General features: G+C 38.0%; 2 protein-coding genes across 4 annotated transcripts in view; one reads left to right on the plus strand and one right to left on the minus strand.

Annotated features, from left to right (window-relative positions):
* The window catches only part of LHFPL3 (LHFPL tetraspan subfamily member 3), a 554,978-nt gene extending 549,705 nt beyond the window's left edge, over positions 1 to 5,273 (plus strand). For both annotated transcript variants that reach the window (XM_079150039.1, XM_079150038.1), the window contains one exon: positions 1,385 to 5,273. Coding sequence is in view for 1 of the 2 variants with exons in the window: in XM_079150038.1 (XP_079006164.1) it covers positions 1,385 to 1,413 (29 nt within the window). In the remaining variant the exon portion in view is untranslated. The remainder of the gene's footprint in view (positions 1 to 1,384) is intronic.
* Positions 5,274 to 15,639: 10,366 nt separating this feature from the next.
* LOC306667423 (uncharacterized protein) overlaps positions 15,640 to 21,628 on the minus strand; it is a gene marked incomplete at its 5' end in the record, with an annotated part of 62,494 nt that continues 56,505 nt past the window's right edge. For both annotated transcript variants that reach the window (XM_079150041.1, XM_079150040.1), the window contains one exon: positions 15,640 to 17,688. The remainder of the gene's footprint in view (positions 17,689 to 21,628) is intronic.

Raw genomic sequence — 21,628 nt, forward strand, 5'->3', positions numbered from 1 at the left:
AGACATAGTTCCTAATCTGTTGGGGGTTTAAAAAAAAGGAAAAGCAAACATTTCCTGAGAATTTGTTCTAAAGAAAAAAATTAAAAGAATCTTGATTTTGCAAAGATGTGCATTGTTTATAATAATGAAGTAAACCTACAACTATCTGACAAAAGTAAAAGAGAATAGAATATTAAGCATGGAATGGAAGGAATGATAATAAAGATGGATTATTATACAGTCATTAGAAATTGATGCTGATGATGTAGACAGTGGGAGTGTATAGAATTTTTTAAATATTAAAATGTTTAAAATGTAATTTATAGGGACTGGGGTATATATATAGCTCAGTGGTAGCATGCTTCTCTAGAATGCACAAGACCCTAGATTCGATCCCCAGCACCACACACACACACACACACACACACACACACACACACACACACAAAAGGTCATCTATACCATGATTCCAGCTATATAAGTGCAATTTTACAAAAGGAATAGAAATAAGTATGGGAAGAAAACAGTTGATATGTCAAGGTGATTGTTGGACTTGTGGGTGATTTTGTTGTTACTGTTGGTTTTTTGTTTTTTGTTTTTTTTTTTTTGGTACCAAAGATTGAATACAGGGGTACTTTACCACTGAGCCACCTTCCCAGTCCTTTTTATTTTTTTTATTTTTGGACAGGGCCTCACTAAGTTGCTAAGGCTAGCCTGGAACTTATGATCCTCTTGCCTCAGTCCCCCAAGTTGCTGGGATTACTGGAGTGCGCCATTGTGCCCTGGAAATAATTATCATGATCTCCTGATAATCATTTATTTTGTAGTTGTTGTACATGTTGAATATAAAATAAATAAAACTTGGGCTGGGCATGGTGACACACACCTGTAATTCCACTGACATGGGAGTCTCACAAGTTCAAGGCCAGGCTCAGAAGGCGACTTGGTGAGACCATGTCTCAAAATTTAAAAAAATAAAAAGAACTGGAACTGTAGCTTGGTGGTTAAGTACCCTTGGGTTCAGTCCCAAGTACTAAAAATAAATACGTACATACATAACTTGGACATAAAAGGAAAACACTCATTTGAGATACCATCCATATTAGGAAGATCATGATGCTTCAGATCATTCTACATTCTTTGCTCTTTCAAAGTAACCATAGTTTTGATCTAATAGAAGGAATATGTGGGTTTTAGGGAAGATTCCTTATTGGAAAGACTGTGCAGTGTGTTTAATGGAACAGTATTCTCAAGCTTAAGATTTCTTTGGTAAAGTGCATTGAACCATTTGTTAGTGTTGTTTTTCCATGATGAATGTTGTGCACAAAAATCTTGCTGACAGAGAATGGTACTTTTTTTTTCTCTCCTTCTAATCCTTTCTCTCTCTTCCCTCCCCTTTCTGCAGTTCTGCTAAGCCAATATTCTCTAGAATGAGCACAAAACAAATCAAATAACAGCTAAACAAATCGAATAACAGCTTTTGTACATCAACATCAAGAAGGAAGACGCTTGGGAGAGATCAGAGTCCAGTGATGAATATGGACAAGAGTGAAACATCCACTCGTCAAAGCACCTTCTAAATCTAGATCTGCAGAGATGGGAGTGATTTACTGGAGAGAGACGTGATCATGGATTAAACACCAGCTCCTTGGAAACTCATTGAATAAGATCAGATAACATTCATGAAAAATCATATTCAGGAAATATTTTAAGGAGGAGGAATATAAACGTGCTAGAATTAACATGTAAAATACATAAGTTCTGAGGTTTGTAAACTGTCCTTTTTTAATCAAACTGAAAACAAAAAGCTTTAATCTTTCAATACCGTAAAAAAGGGCAGTTAGTTCTAGATTATTCCTATCTCAATAGCCCCGAGGCTGATCAAGTGTCATTTATTGAGGAAGCATCTTAGAAAATGCCTCTGACCTTTGGTTCTCCATCTCTACTTTTCCTTTATTTCACTGTGTGATTAGTTACAACCTCTCAGTTACTAAGAGATTTAACACTTCAAACTTTTTACCACATCTGTGTTCAGTTTAATCTGTCTGTACGAGTTATTACCGAGAAAGTGTTTCTGACATATACTATTACTCTGTCGAGCTGTATATTACAGGAAGAACAACTTTACATCATAGTTTCCCAAGCAACATAGATTTCCCAGTCTTTCAGGAAACGGCATCAAGGAACTCTGGAAAACATAGAAAGCTCATTTTCACCTTAGATGCTCACATGTAATATATAGGCTGCTATCAAATAAACACTTTTTTCTAATTCTTCCTAGTATATGCATAGGAATTTAATATACTTTATAAATAGATATCTAAAATATCCAATTTGTTTTCTATTTCTTTGCCATACATGTCATCAGAAATCCATATCCTTTATTTCCCTTACTGACAGGTATTCATTTTTTTTAATTATTTCATTAAACCTATTTCTAAATGATAGTAAGTGGTACTAACAAAATAAATAATAATTTAATAGCCTTAGAAATAAATGACTATATACTTACACAGGTCAAAGAAACTTGGTAGGAATAAGTTATCTTTTTATTAATGTCAGCTTCAAAAATCCTCAAATTTTCTTTAGTTGGCTGGGATTTGGAAGTGGTTACAGCTAAGCAGTTGTCTTCAACAATCTTTTGATCCCAGGTTTCCCTCATCATAACATATTGCCCTCATAACATATCTTGCCACTAGCCCACAACAGAGAAATATTTAATATTGGAATAGTCAATTGCCTGAGAAAGAACACAAGCTCAAATGTACATGCAGGGTTATTCAGTGGAAACCAACCCATGTTCTATACCTGAGCAGAAAACACAGATGTATAGAATGCCTTCATTCATGGGCTCAGAACTAAGATCCAATTAGCATGTATCACTAGAACATCAGAACTTATGTGGATCAGGATTGACTTCTCTTACCCTCTTTCTAGGACCACATTCATATTTTAGCCAAATGTTTCTGGTACTGATCATCTTTTCACCACAAAGAGGATAATCTCTCAAATGGCTAAAAGTATATTATAGGAATGCTGAAGTAGGTAAAACCCCATTCACAGAGCTGTGGTTTTTCTAAAGATCCAAATTAAGGGAATACTAGTGTCTGTAACTGAAGTATTAGTAATTCTGGGGGTTATTTGTTGCTTTTAGTATTAGCTGTCCTGTTGCATTCAGAACAACTTACTAAATTTAATTACACACAACTTTTCAAGAATTCATCTTTTATTTAAAGGGAGGTATCTCTCTACACTAAAAGCAGAAGGTATTAGCCTTCTCTAATCTATGTAAATTACAAAACTCATCAGGAGTCATACATCACTAATAGTGGTGTTAACAAAAATGAAAAAGTACTTCCTATCCACATGCAAATGTTTTTTAAAAAATCTTTGCCATAAAACCTAAGTGTAATTTAGTATAACATAGTGCTATGAAGATGGGTCATTGATGATGTACCATTTGTACATAGATAATATACATGTAAATCACTAAATGTTAAATAAGTATACGAAGTATGTTTTTATCTTTTTAAAAGAAAAGTGACTCCCTTTCTCATTCTGTTCTGTTGTATTATGTCCAAAAGTTGTGTGTAATTTTTTTAAGGTCCAGGAAATGTAAAGAAATTTGTTGGAATATCTGAATTTCTGTAAAAAATAAAAATAAAAATAAGATTTTGTTACTTAAAGGAAAGCCTGGTGATGTGGTACACATTTGGTGCATTCAGTTTCTGTCTTTGCCCAGTGTGACCTGATGGTTTGATTCATATAACTATCTTCAGAAAATCTCCTTGTTGCTACATTCCAAAATATTTGCCAACAACAGACATTTAATTTATTAGTGAGGCAGGACCCTCATGTAGAGGGCATGCCCAACATTTCCAAAGTCTCTTGTAGCCAAATATAGACATGCCTCCAGCCAATTCTTCATACACTCAGTGGAATGAAATTGAAAACTAAGTAAATAGCTGGACTGCTCAAGTAAAACTTGACCTGAAATATCCAATTGCTCAATCTGTATGCCACAAATTGAAAACAACCACTTGTTCCTCAGACATGAGCAACCCTTTTGCAATAATTCATACTGGGTATATGTTGTCCAGATGAATTTCAGTCCCAGATGCTTTGTTTACTGTAACTCTAAACCTCAACATCTTCATCTGTAAAATGAATATAAGTAATAGTACCCAGCAACACCACATTATTGTGCTTGACAAGTAGGAGATAGTCAATGAAGGTTAATTCCTAATCCCTTCGTACCTATAAATGACATTGAAGGAAGAAACAAAGCCTCTTCTCTCAAAATGCTGAAGATAATCACAGAGACATTTATGAATAGGGATTGAAAATTCAAATGCATACAGAGACCAGGTAGATAAGTAAATTAACAAAGCCAGCTGGACTGAGATAATAGGAAGGAGTAGATCCATGGAGCACTGAAGAACCTAGGTCCTTATCTAAAGGGATCATATAGCCAACACTAAGTTCTAATCATGTAACAAATATGTACTGATCCCTACTATGAACAGCCGAGAGTTGCTGTTTATACCATGAGAGGATAATGATGCACAGATTCAGTCCCTGCTCTAGATGCTTTTATATTGCGGTAGGAAATTCGGACAACAAACGGGCTAAAATGTCAGCTAAAAGTAGGTTCCTAGAGAGAAGTATAAAGTTATAAAGAAATGGGGAGGCTGGACAGGGAAGGCCTCTCTGAGAAGGTAGCATTTAAAGTGAAATCCCAATGATAAGAAGGAGTCAGTCATGTGGGAAAAATAATAGTGGGGAAAGGTATGCCAGACAAGGAGCCACTGTTGTAAAGGTTCTGAGGTGGAACTGAACTCAGTATGCTTGAGGCAAGGTGGCAGAAGACAGCAATGTGAACTGAGCTGGGAAGGAGCTCTGGGCTTTGCAGGCCAGGATAATTTATATATATATATATATATATATATATATATATATATATATATATATTTTTTTTTTTTTTTTAAGTGTGAGGATAAGTTGTTGGAAGATCTTTTTTAAAAAATATTTTTTACCCCATTTGTTTACAATGAATCAAAATAAATAAATTATTAAAAACTATTTTTTAGTTGTCAGTGGATCTTTTATTTTATTTATTTATATGCAGTACTTAGGATCGAATCCAGGGCTTCACACATGCTAGGCAAGCGCTCTACCACTGAGTCACAACCCCAGCCCTTGTTGGAAGATCTTAAGCAGGAGCTGGGCACAGTGTCACATGCCTATAATCTCAGCAACTCAGGAGGCTGACACAAGAAGATCCCAATTTCTAGGCCAACCTGGGAATTTAGTGAAATCTTGTCTCAAAATAAAAAAACAAAAAGGGTTGGAGATGTAACTCAGTGATAAAGCACCCCTGGGTTTAATCCTCAGTACTAAAAGTTTTAAAAAATAAAGATGAGGGAACTAGCTAAGTGGTAGAGTGCTTGCCTGGCATATGTGAGGCATGGGGTTTGATCTTCAGCACCACATAAAAATAAATAAATAAATAAAATATAGGAATTGTGTCCATCTACAACTAAAAAAGTATATATTAAAATATATATATTTTTTAAATAAAGAGGAAAGAAAGAACTGGGAATGTAGCTCAGTGGTAGAGCACTTGCCTAGCATGTGTGAGGCCCTGAAATCAATCCCCAATATCACCAAACAATTAATCTTTTCCTTTAGAGACCTAGAGAATGGAAGTTACATCATCAAGGGCATGTCCTTAAAGGGGAATTTGGAATCCCTGTCTCTCTACCCAGCTTCCCTCTTCCCCTCCATTTTCCAGCCTCCATTAGGTGAGCAGGGTCACGGTGCTAAGTGACCATGGAATAAAACCTCTGAAACCACAAGCCGTTTTATCCCAGGTATTTTGTCACAATGATAGGAAGATAGGAAATTAACACTCGTGCAGAACATTATTATGCAGGGCTCTCAGGACCAACACCTGAGATAGGAAAAGGGAGGAAATAAGAGAGGCAAAAGGGGGCTCTGGGGAGATAGCTCGGTTGGTAGAGTGCTTGCCTTACAAGTATCAAGGCCCTGGGTTCAATTCCTCAGTGCCACAAAAAAAAAAAAGAGTCTCAGGGAAGACCTCAGGCCTCAGCTGACCCCACCAGCAGCACCAAAGCTGGGGTGGCCTTTCAGGGTTGTCCTGCATTGCGGTGAGGGGTGCATCCTGTACGTGTTAGCATCACCCAGTCACCATACGTGGGCTGCTTGCCCCCAGGAAGAGGGGGTGACCTTGACTGAGGCTCTTTTCAGCTGAAGGCAATTTCCAGCAAGGGCAGGGGCTGTGAGGTACAGACTCCCAGCCACTCGGGTCCTGAAGAGTGCCCTGGGCGGCACAAAACAGCATGCGGTACAGGTACATGTGTCTTTGGAATATGAAGTTGGTGATGGATTGAATGTGGTAGATGAGACAGAGCTCCTAATTTTTTACTTTAAATAAGGATGCTGGTGCATTGACTGAGAAAGGAGAAACAGGTCTGAAAGATGAAAATCCAAAAGTTCCTTTTTGTGACATCAGAAGGGTGGACATGATAAGTTTGAGATACTTATTGGAAATCCAATTTATTACCCCATGATAGGTAGGCAGTTGGATGTAGAAGTGTCATGTTCTGGGCGTGGTGTCACCCACTCGTATTCCCAGTTATTCATCAGGCTGAGGCAAGAGGATGAAGGTTTGAGGCCAACCTGGCAACTTACCAAGATCCTGTTTCCAATTAAAAAGAAAAATTAAAAAGCTGTAAAAGGCTGGGGATGTAGCTCAGTGTAGATCACTTGCTAGCATGCACAAGACCCGGGGTTTGATTCCCAACACTGCCGGAAAAAAAAAAAAAAAAATATATATATATATATATATATATATATATTGCATTCTAGGGAAAAGTCCAGTCAAGGAACACACATTTAATAGTCACAGCAAATAGGTGGCTTTTTAAACATTTGAAACTGAATGTAATCATTTAGGGAGAATATGAGAATATGCAAATAAAAACTAGGACCACAGACCAAGTCCAGAACACTCTTACTTTCAAGGTGGAGCAGAAGACAGGGGTCAACAAAGGAGACCAAAAAGGACCACAAAATGGGATGTCATGAAAAACCAGAGTGGGGAAAGAAATTCCAGAAGTAGAGTGGTTACCCAATGCTGCCGAAAAGTCAAGACGAAAGCAGAGAAGTGACCACTGGATTTGAAAATCTGTGGAGGTTACTGGTGACAAGTACGGTCTTAAAGAAATAGTAGAAATACAAGCAGCGAATTGGGAAAAAGAGATTGAGGAGGTGAAGACAACTTTTATAAGTCAATTGTTGCAGTTCAAATCTGAGAGATCATGCCTGCAGTATATTCTAGTTGCTCTACAGATTTTCTGCCCCCTGTAGTAGGGATGGAACGCAGGGGTACTCTACCACTGAGCTTTATTCCCAACCTTCTTTTCTTTTCTTTTTTTTTTTTTTTTTTTTTTTTTTTTTAATTTTGAAACGGTCTAACTTAGTTGCCCAGGCTGTCCTTGAACTTGCCAGCCTCCTGAGTAGCTGGATCACTGGCCTGTGCCACTGGGCCTAGGGCCCCTTTTAGTCAAAAATACAAGTCCACCAGTTAGTTTAGAAGGTTGCAATTTTGGGAGAAGGTACACCTCCACTAAAGGGAAACAAATTCAAGGGAAGAGATAGTGTTTGGAGAAAAACCGCATCTGGTACTATAGGTTTTATATTTGACGATTATAGTGCCTCAACTTGCAAGTACTTAAAAAATGGGAAACTTTCAATATTCCTGAATTGGTTTTCTTGCACTCTGATCTAGAGTCCTTGGGCAATAAAAAGACTCTGTGTGTGCGTGTGCATGTGTGTGCGCGCGCGCGCGCGCGCGCGTGTGTGTGTGTGTGTGTGTGTGTGTGTGTGTATTTCTGACCAGCTGTGTCTAAGTTCTGATGCAATGGGAAATATTTTTAAATAAAGCAAGCTTCTTCTAAAATGACTGAAACCAGTGATAAATTAGAACAGGAATAAAAATCTTTAGAAAACTCAAAGGAGGGTCTCCCAGTTAATGATTCTTTAATTCCAGCTACTTTGAAATTTAGATTTTATTCTGCAGGCTTTGAGAAACAAGGAATGTTTTTGAATAAGGTGTAATCCAAGTGTGATTTTAAGAGGATTATTTCTTTCATGGTAAGCAGGATAAAGTCAAGCAAGATTAGATTAGAAACAAAGTCCACTTACGAGACTCCTCCAGTAATAGAAGTGGAGACTAAAAGGTGAAGACTAAGGTTGGGCATGGTGGGGCATGCCTGTAATCCCAGGAGCTCAGGAGGCTGAGGCAGTTGTCTGGAGAGTTTAAAGCCAGCCTCAACAATTTAGGGAGGCCCTAAGCAACTGTCTCTAAATAAAATATATAAAAGGACTGGGGATGTGGCTCAGTGGTTAAGTGTTCCTACATTCAATACATGGTACCAAAAAAAAAAAAAAAAAAAAAGTGAAGACTGATTGGGTGTGGGGGATTCTAGAGAGAACAAGGATGATGCTTGTGTTTCCTGTCTACATTATTAGAAGATCAATGGTGGGCAGACATTTACTAGAACGGTGAGAGACAAGGGTGTTGGGTGGGCTGACATGATAAAAACGGTAATAGTTGATATTGGGTAGCACCACACAGCCTACAAGTACTTTTTATGTCCATTATCTTCTTTGCCTCCTTTCCTGCCCCACCAAAAACCTTGTGAGATTATGAGATTTTTTTTTTTTCATGGTGCTGGGGATTGAACCCAGGGCCTTATGAAGGCTAGGCAAGCATTCTACTAACTGAGCTATATCCCCAAACCCTGTGAGATATTTTTATGCCCTTTTTACAAATAAGGCTCCAGCCCGGAGAGGCTCTGTGAGCCAATAACATCACAGGGAATGGTCTTTTTTTTTTTTTTTTTCTTTTCCAAAATATGTTTTATTCTTTATCACATTACAGGGAATGGTCTTGACCTCAAATATTCTCACTCTTTGCTTTGACAATGGCTATCAGATATATTTTGTCTCTTGGCATTCAATGTGAAAAGGAACTGGCGCATGTTTTGCTTTCAGGAGTAATGTCTTCACACTTCAGTTTTTTGGCAAGATTGGCTAGTTTCCACATTATTATTTTTTAATGGTCCCCTGCAATCCTTCTAGAAGAGATGAATAATTTACATATAACAACCAGAGCAAAGATGATCAGTTTCTAAGTTTTCCATTTTGAAATAATTTAGCATCCAGGTATAAGCATACAACCTCCTCTGAAATAAAATATTATTTCAGCTAGCCAAGATTCTAGTTAGAGCACTGCAGTTCATCCTATGAAAGTCAAACCTTGAGATAAGTAAATGAATTTACCTCACCTCTCGCTGCCTGCTAAATACCCTCTTTCAAAGAAAACCTGGGAGTTCCCTTCTAATGGGTGAGATCTATTTCATTATCTCAACCACAAGTGAATAGGTTCAGGGGCTCAGATGTCAAAATAACCTGTAAATCAATCCTGATTTTACAAATTACTTTAGCACTGGATTCTTCTCTGATATTAACTGAAAGAAACTTCCCCTGAGGACTAAACTGGCAGCTATATTTGTGATTTCAAACTAAAAACCTACTCTTTCCTAAACCAAGCTGGTTTTAGAATAAGGGTGTGATGTTATGTTGCTGATGTGAAATTTCCCAAGTGAACATATTTACCTAAAATTTCGCTTTCCTCCAAAACAGGAAATCCTGAAATTTTTTTAAAGCAACTTTCCTTACAAAAGCCTTTATAATTTATAGTTCTGCCTAATGAAAGTTGAGAATATTCTTCTAAGTCATTAAAAACCATTCTGAATTAAATATATTTGCCTTTATCATGTCAAAAATGATGAAAGCCAATGTCAGCAACTTAGTGAGACCTTGTGTCAAAATAAAAAAAGACAAAGGGTTCAATCCCCAATAATGAAAAGAAAAAGGGCAGTTGGGGATGTAGGTCAGTGGTTAAGCACCCCTGGGTTCAAATCCCCCTGTACCAAAAAAAAGACAAAGGTTCTTTCCTAGAGTTTACTTACTATACAAATTTCAAAAACAGTTGAATTTTTTAAAAAAATTGATTCATACTGCCATCTAGTGATACATTTCATTGAAAATTTCAATACTACATTTATGTATAAGGACCACTGTGTTACCTATAAGAGCAATGCAGTATCACATTTTTAATAGCTTACATTTGCAAATATAGAGAAAGGATTAGCACCCTCAGATACTTTATAGACTAAGAAAAAAGATTTTTAATATAAATATGGAAGGGGGGGTTCCCAACAGAGAACCTCATAAACCACAGAGACTATTACTTTTTACATTAGGTCTTTTACTTAGATCTTTGGTTTTTATCCCACACAAATAGCTTATTTATTCATGTAGATAAATAAATCCAGTCCTGGTTGATGGATTTAATGGTTTGGAAAGGCAGAATTGTGTAAATGTATGGAAGCTAGCATGATGCTCTATGAGTTTAAGTCCTAGCCCAGAACATGCAATCTGTTTGCCCTTGAGCTAGTTATGTGACATTCCCATGCCTCAGTTTGCTAATTTGCAAAAGCAGGATAATAATAAACCTACCTCACAGAATAATTTAAGAAAACACTCTTACCACAGAGACTATCACAAAGTAAATGTTAAATAGAAACACAAGGTACCTTTATGTAGGTGGATCACAGTAGGCCTAATTTGCATAACCCCTTGGGATGCTGGGATAACAGGGAAGATCTGTGTCCCATTCCACTGGCAAATAGGTCCTTGGACACAATGAGGACCAAGGTCAGGTCTCTGGACACTGGGATTACCCTATGAACCAGCAATTCCATTTCTAGATATAAACCCAAAAGAATAGAAAGCAATGCAAATAAATATTCACATACTAATATTCATAGTAGTATTATTTATGATAGCTAAAAGATGGAAACAATCCAAATATTCATTGACAGGAGAATGAATAAAAAAAAATGAGATATATACATACAACAAGATATTATTCAGTCTTAAAAAGAAGGCCTGGCAAGGTGGCACACACCTGTAATTCAAGCTACTCCAGTGGCTGAGGCAGAGGGATCACAAGTTCAAGGCCAGCCTCAGCAACTTAATTATCTCATAATAAAATAAAATAAAAATGGCTGGGATGTAGTTCAGTAATAGTTTGTCCCCAGATTGAATACCCAGTACCAAAAAAATAAAATCAGGGACACAATTTTGATGCATATTACAACATGGAAGAACTTTGGAAATAGTATTCTAAGTGAAGTAAGTCCAACACAGAAGAACAAATATTGTATGATTACATTTACCTGAGGTATCTAAAATAGATTCATAAATACAGAAAGTAAAATTACCAGGGGGAAATGGGGAGCTAGTACTTAATATATATGGAGTTTCCATTGGCCCAGGAGAAGAGTTCTGGAAATGGACAGGGATGATGGTTAAACTATAATGTAATGTACTTACTGCCACTGAATTATACACTGGTCACACGTTCCTCCTCACTCCCTGCACCCTCATTACATGCATGTACTGGCTGGGCAGCACCAGGGCACCTCCAGGGAACAGGTATAATAACCAGAATGGACCAGGAACACAAGTTCCTCAGCCTTCTGAGCTCCCTGTCCCACCCCGTCCCCCCCCCAACACACATACACACACAAATTTGTAGGTACTTTTTTTGAATTACCTTCTGACACTTAGAGGGAGGAGGAGGAGGCAATACCCTGGAATCCTGGAAAACTGTCAGGACTTATACACTATTGTGCTTTGACTCCAACCTGAGCCTCTGTTTTCCCCTATGGCTGTCTTAGTCTAGTAAAAGAAGGAAAATATCAGAAAAGTACAGATGACTCTAATTTACATTTGTGTGCAGAGCAAAGAGTGAATGTGGACACTCTCAATGCCTATTGATTAATGATGAGAAACAGCTTAAATGAACCAGTGGACCAAAAATAAGCCAGATCCAGAAACAGCTGTGACTCTAACCTCCAGCAATGGACTGAAAATCCATGAGACAACTCAGCAGATGGAGAACTAAAAGCCTGTTGTTACATGCTCAATACCCACAGTAAGTAATCTTATGTGTTTAAAAAAAAAAAAAGGCCAGGGAAAAAGTGCCTTCCCCAAAATCCTACCAGGAAATAGTCACCTTGGAAAAAAATTATTAGCCCAGCTTTTAAAAAATATCTTAAAATCAAGCTTACATTTTTAAAAATGTATAACCCAGAATTAATTAATCATTTATTTTCAGATACTACACTGGGGGAAATATTGTATATAATATTTATTGCTACATGACAAGTCACCCCAAAGCTCCATGGCTTAAGATGATAATTATCATTTATTATCAGTCACATTTTCTGTGGGCCAAGAATTCAAAGCGGGCACAGTAAGGATGGCTTACCTCTACTCCAGGATGTCTGGTATCTCAGCTGGAAAACTCAAAGGATGGAATCTGCAATCATCTGAAGGTTTTTCATTTACTTGTCTGACAACTAACGCTGGCTCTTAAACTAAGGCCAGTTGGAGCACCCATGTGTGGCTTCTCTATGTGGTCTGGGTTTCCTCACAACATGGTGGTTAGGATCAAAAGGCAGGCATCCCAACACAAAGTGAAAAAATTGCTTGTCATGACCCCCTCTGAATATCATGCAATATTCTATTGCTTAGTGAAGCTCAAAAATCTGCCTAAATGTCTTCCAAGGAGAGGGAACATACATCCTATTCTAGCGACACAGTAAGTAGTACATGTAGCCGAGCATGGTAGTGCCTATCTGTAATCCCAGCAGCTCAGGAGCCTGAGGCAGTAGGATCACAAGTTCAAAGCCAGCCTCACAATTTAGCAAGAACCTAAGTAACTTAGCAAGACCCTGTCTCTAAATAAAATATAAAAGGGCTGGGGATGTGGCTCAATGGTTAAGTTCCTCTGGGTTCAATTCCTGATAGCAAAAAATAAAAATAAAAAAAAAAGAAGAAGAAAGGACATGTAGGACATTGTGTATACATACATCATATTGATTTAACCATCTTAGGTGTGGCACAATTTGTCACATTCTGCTTTATCTCAATTAATTCTCACGCCACAACCATTAAAAAACAACCCTATGAGGTAGATGTTATTAGCCTTAAATAATTCCTTATTACAGGAGCATTGGCTGCTCTGCTTCTTCTTTATGCAGGTCTGGAGCTTTAAGAGTAGACTATGTAAAACTGTCATATCAGTCTGGACAGGACCAAGTACATACAGCCCAGACTAAAAAGAATAAACCCGAGTACCCACAAAATGGCCAGTGCGCTTGGTGCAGGGAGTTGCCACCACTTGGACATTGTCCAGTTGACCATAAAATCAGCCTGAAACTTTGCAGTAGCCAACCTCCAAGGAGGCCTCCAGTGATCCCCAACTCCTGGTATTCATACCGTGTGACTTTTCCCACACTCTATGAGGGCTGATTTCATAACCAACAGCAAATGGCATAAATGATGGAATGTCACTTATAATATTTGTTTTACGATACTACAGCTTTTCTCAAGGGTTCTCTCTTCCTCTCATGGCTCACAAGGGAAGCCAGCCACCATACCAGGACAGCATTCAGGCAGGATGTGGAAAGGCCTACACGGCAAGGAACTGAGACCTCTAGCCAACAGCCAGCAAAGAAGGGAGGCCTCCAAAACCCATGAGTGAGCTTAAAAGTGGATCCTCCAGCCCAGTGAAGCCTTATGATGACCACCTGCAGTGAGGGACCTGACTGCAACCTGGAGAGACACTGTCAGAACCACCCACTAAGCTAAACCGTGCCCAGATTCCTAGCCCTCAGGCAGCTAGCTCATCATTGGGTTGTTTTATTTTGTTTTGTTTTGTTTTCTTGCTGCTGCTGTTGTTTGTGGTACTTGGGATTGAATCCAGGGGTGCTCCACCACTGAGCCACATCCCCAGTCCTTTTTATTTCTTTTTTTGGGACACTAAATTGACAAGTCCAGCCTCGAATTTGTGATCTTCCTTCCCCACCCCCCAAGTCACCAAGATTACAGGCGTGAGTCATCATGCATGCTGATGTTTGCTTTAAATTGCTACATGGAGGGGTCATTTACTACACGGTACTAGTGACGACCCTGTCTCAAAACATGAAAAAGTCTGGAGGTGTATAGTTCAATAGTACAGTGCCCTGTGTTCAATCCCCAGTAACCCCCCAAAAATAATAATAATTATTACCAGTGTGGTTGAAAGAATGGAAGAACCAGGGTTTGAAGGCAAGCACTGTGTTTAAATCTGGGTCCAACTACTCCCTGAGTAGATCGCATGGCTTCCCTGAGGCATGCCTTCCTCAGAAGTAAAAGTGGGAATGATAACACAGTTGAGGTTGTATCAGGTTCAAAGGAAAGAAGTTAGAACAGATAATATTCCTCTTCTTCCTTCTCAATATTTTGAAGCTGGGGTTAAGAATTCTCTACTTGCTCTGTTGATAAAAATAATAATTGTATAATCGGTGCTATAATGATAATAATAGTGTAGTTAACATTCATTTCTTATTACACATCAGACAATGGGCCAAGCTCTGAAATGTATTTCAGGTATGATCCTGCTCCACTCTCACTCCAGCTATACTTTTATTCTTTCTATAAACACATTAGAAAGATTATAATATTAATAATAGTATATTATATGTTTAAATTTTGTTATACAGGTATGAAAGTCCTAAATCCATATCAGTTTATTATAAAAGCAAGCAGTTAAATTATTATACAAACATAGCTGGATGTAGTACCACTCACCTGTAATCTCAGCAACTCTGGAGGTTGAGGCAGGAGGATGGCAAGTTCAAGTACTGCAAATTCATTGACAGCCTGTCTCAAAATAAAAAACCAAAAGAACTGGGCACGTAGCTCAGTGGTAAAGCATCACTGGGTTCAATCCTCAGTACCAAAAAATATATACATATATTAAACAAACATGCTGAATATATTCCTACCATACACACATAGTCAGTCAATGATCCAAAGACTATTTATTGGATATGCCCAAGATATTGTTTTAGATGCCATGAAAACTAGCCCAAGGAATTATCTCTATTTTCAAGGATTTCATGGACCTCAAGATAAAATAACATGGAAACCTAAATATTATAACACTATAAGTGAAGAAGGAAATGACTCAATAGCAAAACGGACTGGCCACAGTGGCACATGCCTGTAATCCAAGCAGCTTGGGAGGCTGAGGCAGGAGGATCACAAGTTCAAAGCCAGCCTCAGCAATTTAGCAAGGCCCTAAGAAGCTTAGAAAGATCCTGCCTCAAAATTTTAAAAATAAAATAGAAAGAATAGAAAGGGTTGGGGATGTGGTTCAGTGGTTAAGAGCCCCTGGATTCAATCCCTGGTACAAAAAAAAAAAAAAAAAAAAAACAAGCTGAATTGTGGATCTGAATCTCAAATCTGCTATTTACTAGCTTTGTTGATTTAGGCAAATCATTTACCTATCTATGCCTCAATTCCCATACTTGTAAAATTGGTCTAATAAGGTGTAATTTAATGAGGTATGCCTCAAAAAGTTGTTTTCAGAACCAAATGGTTTTATATATACACACGCAGTGCCTAATAGAGGAAGAGCACTCCATTTCTAATTTATATAATTTGTGTAGGTATGTGGAGGTTACAGGTGATTGAAAAGTAATAGATAAACTGGAGATAAACTGACTAGAGTATAGAAGGTGCTGGGAGATACTGAGCAAGAAGTTCTTGAATCATACTTAAAACCAAGCCACTCAGGCACAGTGGCACACATCCAGCTTTTTTGAGAGGCTGAGGCAGGACAATCACTTAACCTAGGAACTCAAGACCAGCTTGGGAAACAACCAGACCACCACCTCAAAAAAAAAAAAAAAAAAAAAGGAAGCTGGGGAATGATTGAAGTGGGAGGACCCAGACTATTCTGATATTCTGGGAAATTATAAGGACAACCCTGACATCTTTCCGTCTCAAAGGTACTGTTGCCAATAACAAGTCCTCCCTCTTAAGTAGGAAATTTATAGAACAAATAATAATGACTCACCTTATATAGTGCTAAAGACTTTTGTTCTTTTAGAAACTGGTGTTTTTGGTTTTTGTTTTTTTTTTTCCCCATCAAACTTATTTCCATTTTGCTTAACTGTCTATAAAAGAATAGTTTAAGACCACTCAGTGGTTGCCCCTACCCTCTCAGTGGCCTGAGCAGTAGGAACTACAGACTAGTCCTCAGTGGCCAGAGGATGTTCCCTTGAAAATTTTACGGTTTTTGGTTTGTTTGTTTTTAAGTACAACTGGTATTGTACCCATGAGAACTCTACCTCTGAGCTATATCCCCAGCTCTCCTTTAATTTTATTTTTTATTTTAAGACAGGGTCTTGCTATATCACTCATGCTGGCCTCTCACTTGGGATCCTCCTGCTTCAGCCTCCTGAGTAGCTGGGATTACAGTTGAGCACCACTGCACCTGGTAAAGCTTTATGCTTATTAGCACATCTCATCCTTACAACACTATAAAGTAGTGCTCTACTTATCATACCCAGTCTACAGAGGAGGAAACCAAAGTTCGGAGAGCTTAAAGAACTTGACCAAGATCATGTAGCTAGTGAACAGCAAAGCTGGGCCTTGAACCCCAGAAGTCTTGCTCCAGATGCTGAGCTCTTAACTGCTGTATTAAACTTCTCTGGTTAATTAGTAACACATTTGTCATTCTACTTAACATTTTCCCACAACCTAATCAAATCCCAAGCCACTTGAGCAGAGATCTCCTAGGAAAAGTAAACTAATTGAAAATCAGCTAAAGTTAATATTAAGTTAACAGACCATTATCTGAATAAATCCCAAAGTAACAATTCTTAACCTTTAGGGGTCACTCTCCTCTTTGAAAATTTGGTAATAATTAGGGTCCCTCTCCCTGGAAAGAGATACATAGGTACACAAATGTAAACATGCAAACAAGTGCAAGAATTGCCTGGAAATCAAACCCAGCCTAGGGCATGCTAGGCAGGCACTCTACTACCACTGACCTACACTGCAAGATTCAAATTACCACTTTTGCCTAGGCTGGTCTCAGACTTTCGATCTTCCTATCTCAGCCTTCCAAATAATTGTCTCCTAAGTTATATAATAATTGTCTCCTAAGATTTTTGCTTATCTATTTGTCTTTTGGTACTGAGGATTAAATCAAGAGATACTCTTGAGCTACATTCACAGCCCTTTTTATTTTTTGTTCTGAGGCAGATCTCTAAGTTGTCAGGCTGGCCTCGAAATTGTGATCCTCCTGCCTCAGCCTTCCTAGCAGCTGGGATTACTGGCATGTGCTAACCCAACCTGGCTAAATTATCAGTTGTTGATCTCACAATTTCCAGAGTCAGACAAAGCCCCTCCAGTGCAAATAGTCTGAGGATTATACCCAAGGCCCTCACTTCACCCCCACCCCATTAGCACAAATAGCCAAGGTATTGGTGTGTAAACTGCTCTGCCTACAAGCCTATGTGCATTTCATTGAATAAACTCTAAGTCCTTTAGAGTCACATGGTCTGGGAATGCAGATGTGTTTGTTCTGCCAGTTGAGTAGGATCAGGTTGTGGGTGGGGCCTTCTGGAGGAAGCTTGCATGGCCAGTTGGTGTTGCTGCTGCACCACATACAGTCAGGTGCCACTGGGATGCTGCGAAGTCTCTTCCAGCCTAGGGGCCAAGAAAAAAAAAAAAAAAAAAGAAAGAAAGAAAAGAAAACACACAATTAGCCTAACCCAAGTCCCATCCCCAAACAGTCTGGCCAAAGTGTACTAGGGGAAGTCAAAAGCATAATAAATGGTTTTCTTTCCCCTCATTCTGAATTTAGCAGCAATATTTTTCTCCTCTCTAATTTTCTGCTACGCAAAGAACAAAACACACAGGTAATAAAGCATAATATTAAGGAACAAGTTTAGGAGCCAGACATAGATTTGATCCTAGCTTCACCATTTATTAACTGAAAATGCAGGCAAGTTCCTTAGCATCTCTGAACCTCTGAATTCTGCCCTAGAAAATGTGGACATTTGTACTTACATTGCAAAAATTATTGCGAGGATTAAATAAGACAATACACCTAGTTCCTAACACATAAAGACTTAATAAAAGTTAGGGCTGGGAATATAGCTCATTGGTAGAATGCTTGCCTAGGGCGTGCCTATCATATTTGATCTCCATGTAGCTGGGTAGTAGTACAGCACAAGGGTGCCTGTAATTCCAGTGACTTGGGGGGTTGAGACGAGAGGACACATCAAAGCCATGCCTGGGCACTTATAAAAACCCGTCCCAAAATAAAACATATAAAGAGCTGGGGAGGTAACCTCAGTGGTAAAAGCACCCATGGGTTCAATCCACAGTATCAAAAAGAAAAAGAAAAGCTGCTAAAACCAGATCTCAAGGTGTTTCTGGCTATTAATCCATGAGATGAAGAGCCCCCTTAGAGGGTTATGTTTAAGTCCTTGAATATCAAGAAGAGTCCAGACCGCAAGGAAATAAAGAGATCTGTACATCCTAATTCTTACAGGTTAGAACGCTTCTTTGCATTTCTCACCACTCCCTGGTACAGATGTTTGATGACAATAGATGACTATTGGCAGGCACATGTGGAAGTACTAATGTACTCTGGGAGAGCCAGGATCACTTTAAGAAAGCAAGCAGAGCTGGGCATTCGGGTGCTCTTCTGTAATCTCTACTACTCTGGAAGCTGAAGCCAGAAGATCTTGATTCAAGGCCAGCCTGGGCACCAGTGAGATCCCCCCATCACAGAGGGGATTGAGGGGGAGGGGAATGGGGGGAGAAGGAATATCATGAAATAAAAGGGGAAAGTTGTTCAAGATTAAAAGATAGTAAAGACATGTGGAGACATAGCCAGTTGTGATAACAATGAATCTTGATTGATTCTTGGTGCTGGAAAAAAAAAAAAAAATTATAAGACATTTTGATGATAGTATAAGAAATTCAAATATGGGTAATTATTAGATGAACTAGGGAAGTATTATTAGGTATAATAGTGGTCTTATAGATATTTAAAAGAATGTCTTTTTAATCATTCATATATTTTTGAAGCTGTATCCTGAAGTATGTAGAGATAATTTTGAAATGGTCCCAAAACCACATTTACATGTTCAAATGAATGCTACTTGACAAATATTTTTTTTTTCAACAAAGTAATTTATTTCTTCGTGAGAGACTAAATTCAGTACAATATTTGTTTTCAGAACATCCAACGTGTCTTAATGTCAAACTTAACCACTTTCTGTGCAGTGACTGTGGTGGGGTGATCTGTTTTATTTTACTGCCTTCAATGTAATTGATTTGGGTAGTTCTAAGGCATATCAGTGATCAAAATGTTTCTCCCTACAGTTACTCCTGCATTCTCAATCAGTTTCTTCCACACATCATCTAAAGAAAATTTATGTGGTGTGATTACACTCTTTTTTTTTTTAACATCAGGATTTCTAAAACTAAGAAAAACACCAACATTTTAAACATTTTAGTGTTTCTAGTCAAGGATATTCCAATTAAATTTCATCAGTACATTATATTATAGTTTAACTCATGTAGAAATGTTAAAACCCAAGATCTTCTGAGTCACATAATACCAACAATTCATATTAATGAATAAATTACTTGGGTTCCATATAAAGATATTAAGTGATGAGAAACAGAAAAAGCCAACCTTTCAAGTGCTCTTTTTTAAAAAAATACAGAAGCAAACTAAAGAACACAACTACACAAAATATACACTAACCAATTGCAAACTAAACTAGTTAAGGATTAACCTTAAAAAAAATACATTTTAGAACTTCGTGATACCCTCATAAAAGACAGCAAACTAAGGGTATTAAAACAAGTCATTATTTTAGTTACTGTGCATCAAGTCTAAAAGATCCAGATAAAGGAAGTGTTTTGTTTTGATTCAATTTAAATACTTTAAAATTGGAAATATTTAATAATTGATAGTAAAATTAAATTTTAAAGAATATACACAAATGATTTGAACAGGTTTTATATTCAGTAACTTGCATGGTTTTTACACTGGCATTTTATCACTAATTTAGGAGAATCAGATGCATTTCCCTCCATATACTTAGACACTAAGATTTCAAATTTATAAATATGGTAGTTATTTTAAATTTACATGAATATTGGGTTTGTCCCTGTTTTCCTTTGTTTCCTAGGTATTATCCAGTTTTGTAAGGAAAACACTTTTATATCACAATCAAAACTTGTCTTGGTTGCTAGACTGTAGCCTTAATTGGGTTACAGTCACTTAAAGATTCATTATTTGGAATTATACTTACTAAGACAGAACTAAATGAAACTTATCTCCTAGAAGAAATTCATATTTGCATTTACCTGCACTGCAGAACGGGATTAAGCAATATTTTAGCTGTTAGGAAATAATTTACTTAAATAAACTTGTTATCTTTGACTACTCAGAACTCCTAGAGTAGTCAACTTTACCTTTGAGTTTTCCTTAAACTGTATCTCATTCATTCCACGTAGTTTTTTAAATAGAAGTTAGACTTCATTAAGGTATTAACTTTAAATCTGAAAGAAAATTAACGTACTGAAAGTTTGACAAGTTCATTAAAAATTTTAGCATGTCTTGATACATTTACTTATCAGCTTTTTAATTCTTCCTTCTGCTGGCATTTCCTTAATGTGTGTTTGTTTCACCTCTCTGGTTCATTGGATTGCTACTATTTACGCTTTCATGGACTTTTTCTTCACAGTTTACTATATCTTGGAAAGCCTTTTCCACATCTGCTTGACCAGCTGTACTTGCTGTTTTGGGCAAGGTCATCTGCAAGGCGCACCATAGAGTAGTGCGTGCTTTCCGAGTAGCCACACACATCTCTTTAATTGCTGAAGCAAGGGCAAAAACATCTCTTTCATCTTGGCATCTAGGCACTCCTTGCCTTTGCCAATTTGAAGCATTAACAATTTCATCTTTTCTACGTGACTGTACAATGTGAATGGACTCCAAGTGTCTATCAAGAGCAGTGGAGATATTGACATGAAGTAGAGAGCTTCGAAGACGTTCCATTTTGCCTAGTAAAGTCACAACTCTGGCTTGTTCTCGAAGTTCATCCACAATTAGCGATCAACTCTAGATGGGTTGGGGTCAGCCTTGAATTGGAGTATTGTTAATACTGGATACTTTTTTTTCCCTGGATAATTCTTGGCAAGAGCTAATTCAGTCTTTTTTCTCTCCTTTTCTAATGCTCTCCATTGTTTCATAGCACTCTTCTAGACGAATATGAAGTCACTGGCTGGCCACTTCTAGTTTTAATTGGTCCTTCAGCAAAATATGGCTTGTGACTTATCTTGTTCTTCCAGAATGTTAGACACAAGTCCATATAAGTCAGTTTCACTGCCATAGTCATTTCTTTCAGTTTGAATCTGCGATTTGCTAGCAATCATAGAAGGTAGTGGAGCCAGTCAATTGAAGACATCAGGATTAATCTGCTGCCCTTGTTGTCGGACAGTGAGGTTTCCTGCAGCGATTTGCACCTCAACGGAACGCTACTTTAGGCTCCATGGGGGCCCCCCAGCCCCTCCTGACTAGGTACGGCTCCCTGGGGTACGGGGGTGAGGGCGGGCGTCG

The sequence above is a fragment of the Sciurus vulgaris genome (assembly GCF_902686455.1).
Source record: "Sciurus vulgaris genome assembly, chromosome: 8".
Taxonomy (NCBI): Eukaryota; Metazoa; Chordata; class Mammalia; order Rodentia; family Sciuridae; genus Sciurus; species Sciurus vulgaris.